The 4,346-nt window shown below is 40.4% G+C and overlaps 1 protein-coding gene across 1 annotated transcript; it reads right to left on the bottom strand.

Annotated features, from left to right (window-relative positions):
- Positions 1 to 749: 749 nt before the first annotated feature.
- LOC104565653 (olfactory receptor 10AC1) lies at positions 750 to 1,947 on the bottom strand. The gene has a single exon (XM_010212351.2). It carries the CDS (start codon positions 1,797 to 1,799, stop codon positions 750 to 752), a length of 1,050 nt encoding a protein of 349 aa, XP_010210653.2. The 5' UTR covers positions 1,800 to 1,947.
- Positions 1,948 to 4,346: the final 2,399 nt, after the last annotated feature.

Genomic DNA, 4,346 nt, shown 5'->3' with positions numbered 1-4,346 from the left:
TTTTCTTAATAATTGATATGTTACAAAGTGGACACTGAACTATAGGATGTGTTTGGTGCTTTGAAGAGCTACTGGGGAATTAAATATTAAATAAAATGGTGAAGTTTCTTTCTTCTCCCTGTTCTTGTCCACAACTGTTCTTCACCAATTTGTCTGAATCATCCTGTTCCACATAAATGTAAGAAACAAAACATAACACTGCCTTACACCTTTCAGGCTCATAGATCTGCTGCAGTCTAGCATACTTCTCTCACTGGTATTCTTAAAGAAATTACAATAACTGGCAGCTGTGGTGGACTTATGCTGATAGATTCTAACACTCTTTGGGCATCCTTACTTACATGATACAGTCTTTCCTGATAAAAGTAATGTGATGAGACCAGTATCTTACCTTATGCTGCCATAGGAACAAATTTGAATTTCTTCAAAAATATCAAAAAATATCAAAAATACCTCCCCATACCAAAAAAAGATTGTTCTCTCCAAAATGGACACAGTAAAGATATATTCTTGTCAAATTCCTATCCACCTAAGAATATTTATCATCTTCTCAGTTTGAAATCTACTTTCAAATTCATAGAAAAATAGTGAAAACAATACAGCAGCTTGAATAATTTTATGCTGATCTTTTGATCATGCTGAGCAGATCACAGAAATAAGATTACAAACTGGTCAAAGTTTTTCCTCCTCACAAGTTGGTAACTTCAGCTGAAGTCTTTTGTGAAGTCTAGAGAGAATCTGGTCCTGACCTAGTCATAAGGCTGTTTTCCACCAAACGCATTCTTGTTCTTCCAAAATTTGTGACACCCACACATCACAGTCCTGACGGTATCCCAGCTGAGCTGAGCTATTCTTCTGCTCATCAACATTTTCCTCAGGACTCCTCTGATTTCCTTGTTCCTCAGGCTATAAATGAGGGGATACAGTAATGGTGTGACATTGGTGTAGACCAGAGATACCATCTTGTCACGAGCTGGTGAGTAACTCGATTTAGGACGAATGTACATGAAGGTGGCACACCCATAGTGCAGGAAGGTGATGGCCAAGTGTGAACAGCAGGTGCAAAAGGCCTTCCCTCTTCCCAAGGAGGAGTGGACACGCAGCAAAGCAGAAGCAATACAAGCATAGGAAGTCAGGATTAGCAGGAAGGGGAGGAGCAGGAGGAGCACACATGCAGCCAGCAAGGGCAGCTCTGGGGTGTAATTCTGAGTACAAGCAAGGTGCAGCACTGCTGGGACATCACAGAAGAAGTGATTGATACGATGTGACTGACAGAAAGGTAAGTGGAAAACAGCCACTGTCAATCCCAGAGCAACAGCAAAGCCACCCAAGCAGGATGCACCAGCCAGCTTGAGGCAAAGCCCCTCACTCATCACTACCGCATAGTGAAGAGGCTGACAAATGGCAACATAACGGTCATAGGACATGGCTGCTAGAAGGAAGCATTCAGCTCCACCAAGCGTCACAAAGAGGTGCATCTGGACAGCACAGCCTATGAAAGAAATAGTGCTGCCATCCGTTGTCAAACCGAGGAGTGTCTTTGGAACAATGACTAAGCTATAGCAGAGCTCTATGGCAGAGAGCTGACAAAGGAAGAAAAACATGGGCGGACGAGAAGGCTCCATAACCACTGCCAAGAAAATCACCACATTCCCTGCCAGTGTGGCCAGATGGACAGTAAGAAAGATAAGGAAGAGGAGGGCCCTTAGACGGAGCAGCTCAGAGAAGCCGAGCAAGAGAAATCCCATGGTTGCATCAGTGCTTCCATTGTCCCTCTCCGCACAGCCTTCACATGGCATCTGTAGGGACAGAAACAGAAGGAAGATAGATGAATTTGATCTGATGCTTGGCAGCCAACTCCATGTTGGAAATAATGCTGCAGAAGTGTAGCAACAGTGTAATGAAGTATAATTGGGAACCTTATGCCCTTATGGGGAGGAAGGTTATTAAAAAGAAAAAAAAGATTTCCCTCACATTTGTAGTGAGGGAAACCCTCACATGATTCTTACAACCAGAAAGATGTTTGTGTCTGAATGAACTGCCCAGTTTTCTTCACCATGACATGATTATGGATTCTGGATTATTCTGAGGTTGGTAAACACATACAGTTTTTGATTATGCCTTAGTTACCCTTTAGGAGCTCACAGTGATTTGTATTTCGGTCCTATTCTGTCTTTGAAAGTCATCAGAATTTACTCATTGTTCTCTCTGTCCTGATCTGAGTGTCCTAAGAAGCTGCCTTTGGATGTGCCTGGATTTTGACCTGCCAATCTAAGTGTCATCAGCACCTGTTATTCTTCCACACTTCCCATTTCTGTTCCTTCTGGCACTTCCACTCTCAATCAGACCCATTCATTCTCAAGTCACACCATTATTAACGTTCCTATTGCAGTTCTTTCTATCTGTGCCAGAGATCTGCAAGGAGAAGCAGACATTGGGCTGGAGCTTTCTGGTTTATATTCTGGCCTCATTTAATAAAGATTTCAGATCTTCACTGATGGACTCCTCTTCCCCATCATGGATCTGCCTCAGAGTCCACACTCGACATGTCTTCGAAGGGAAGGGATCAGTGTGGTTTAGCCATGAGGATTCTTAGCTCTAACTTGACATTTTTGCTGCTTATGTATTTATGCTCTGCTCAGCCTTGTGGCATCAGAGTTAAAGCAAACATGCTTCCAGGATCAAAAACAGAGAGTCTGTATAACTTTTTTTATATAAAAATACAAAACTAATATCCTCTATTTAAAGAGAAGGAGAATGTGGTTTTTGCAGGAGGGATGCAAAATTCTTAGGAATGTTTGAGGATAGATCTGAAATTATTTGAAAAGGGATTAAGTTAGAAATTAACAATCAGAAGGGAAAAGTGAGCAGTGGAAAAATAAAATGGACCAAATAGAAAGTGGGAAGAATAGTTTTTCTTAGAGCAACTATAACAAATATTTAGATTCTAGCAGGAACCACTCCACACCACCATCACCACTACCATTCTCAGGTCCCCAGGTATTTTCCTCTTTTTTTTTCCTGACCCTGCTCCTCTTAACTGCCATACCGATTATACTTTGGTTTTCCTCTGCAAAATTTGATCTTTGCCCACAGTGACAACAAGATTTAAGCCATGATTTATGTATGTCTTCAAGAACGGATGCAAGATTGAGAGAGAAATTTCTATCCTGAATGAAAACCTGGCCAAATCTGAACACTGATTAGCTCTTGAGCAAGAGCTCATGGTACTGATTAAAAACTGTGAGAATAATGAAGGACAGGAATGTAGAGTGATGTAAACTTTTAAAATTGTAGATATCTAGTAAAGATAGAAAACAGGATAATTAACTACATTTACTGGTCACAGGTGGTCAGTGCTCATTATTCATATGTGTATCATGTAATACAATACTTACTACAAGGAATAATTTCAGCTGTTTCTATACTTTACTGTAAAACAGGAATGAGAGCTAAGATTCCTTGAAAACTTCTGCTTACATCTAATCATACAGCAGTATGATTAGATAAAGCAGGTGGAAAAAATACATTAAATACTCCAGCGATATTATTTAAATCCTCTCGATTCTTTTATCTCAAGCATTCTATCATCATTTCATCAAGGATAACTAGAAGGTGTATGAAGTTGATGACAAAAAATAATAGTGGTGAGAGAGATTTTCCTGGAGGAGAAGACATCTCAAAATAGCTTGAGAGGGGAATAAATAAGGTAGTGGAGGTGAATGTGATAGGCCTAAAGACTGTGGCCATTATTTTTGTCACTGCAATCCTTGGAACTTTTTGCCTCAAGGTTTTTCTGTGATATAATATCCCAACAGGATTCAAAACGTTTGGGGACTCAGAAGAATAATGAAAACATCTACAATTCTTTTACCAGACATGAAAAACTAGGACTTAAATCTCTGTCCTGCAGTAGCATAAACCAGCAAATGACAATGTTAGCAAGAAATTTTACCATAAGCTCAAAGACAAAATCATGGATGCTCAGTGAAGACCAAAAGGGAGTGGTGAAGACCAAAAGGGTCAGAGAATAGGTCAGAGAATAGCAGTGGTCCACAAAAGCAGATACCTCAAACAGGAACAGGGCTTGGCACATTTCCCAGTGCTTGTAAAGTCCTAGCCAACTCCTACTTTAGTCTGTTACTGATCCAGGACTCCCGTTGACAGCTAGGCTAACAAGTCTGGTTATAAAACTTTCTTGACACTGTATGTAATTCACTGTATGCAATAACAGTTCCTAACAGGAAACAGGAGTAAAGAGCAGATACGTAATCGCAAGACTTCTATTTGTGGTTCCCTCACCCCGGGTAATGAGATTTTAACAGAATTTGACTAAACAGGACAAG

This window comes from Tinamus guttatus, unplaced genomic scaffold (genome assembly GCF_059628265.1).
Source record: "Tinamus guttatus ecotype Peru unplaced genomic scaffold, ASM5962826v1 Tinamus_guttatus_pri_ptg000098l, whole genome shotgun sequence".
Taxonomy (NCBI): domain Eukaryota; kingdom Metazoa; phylum Chordata; class Aves; order Tinamiformes; family Tinamidae; genus Tinamus; species Tinamus guttatus.
Note: the sequence above shows the minus strand (reverse complement) of the source record. Positions and strands in the feature narration are given on the sequence as shown.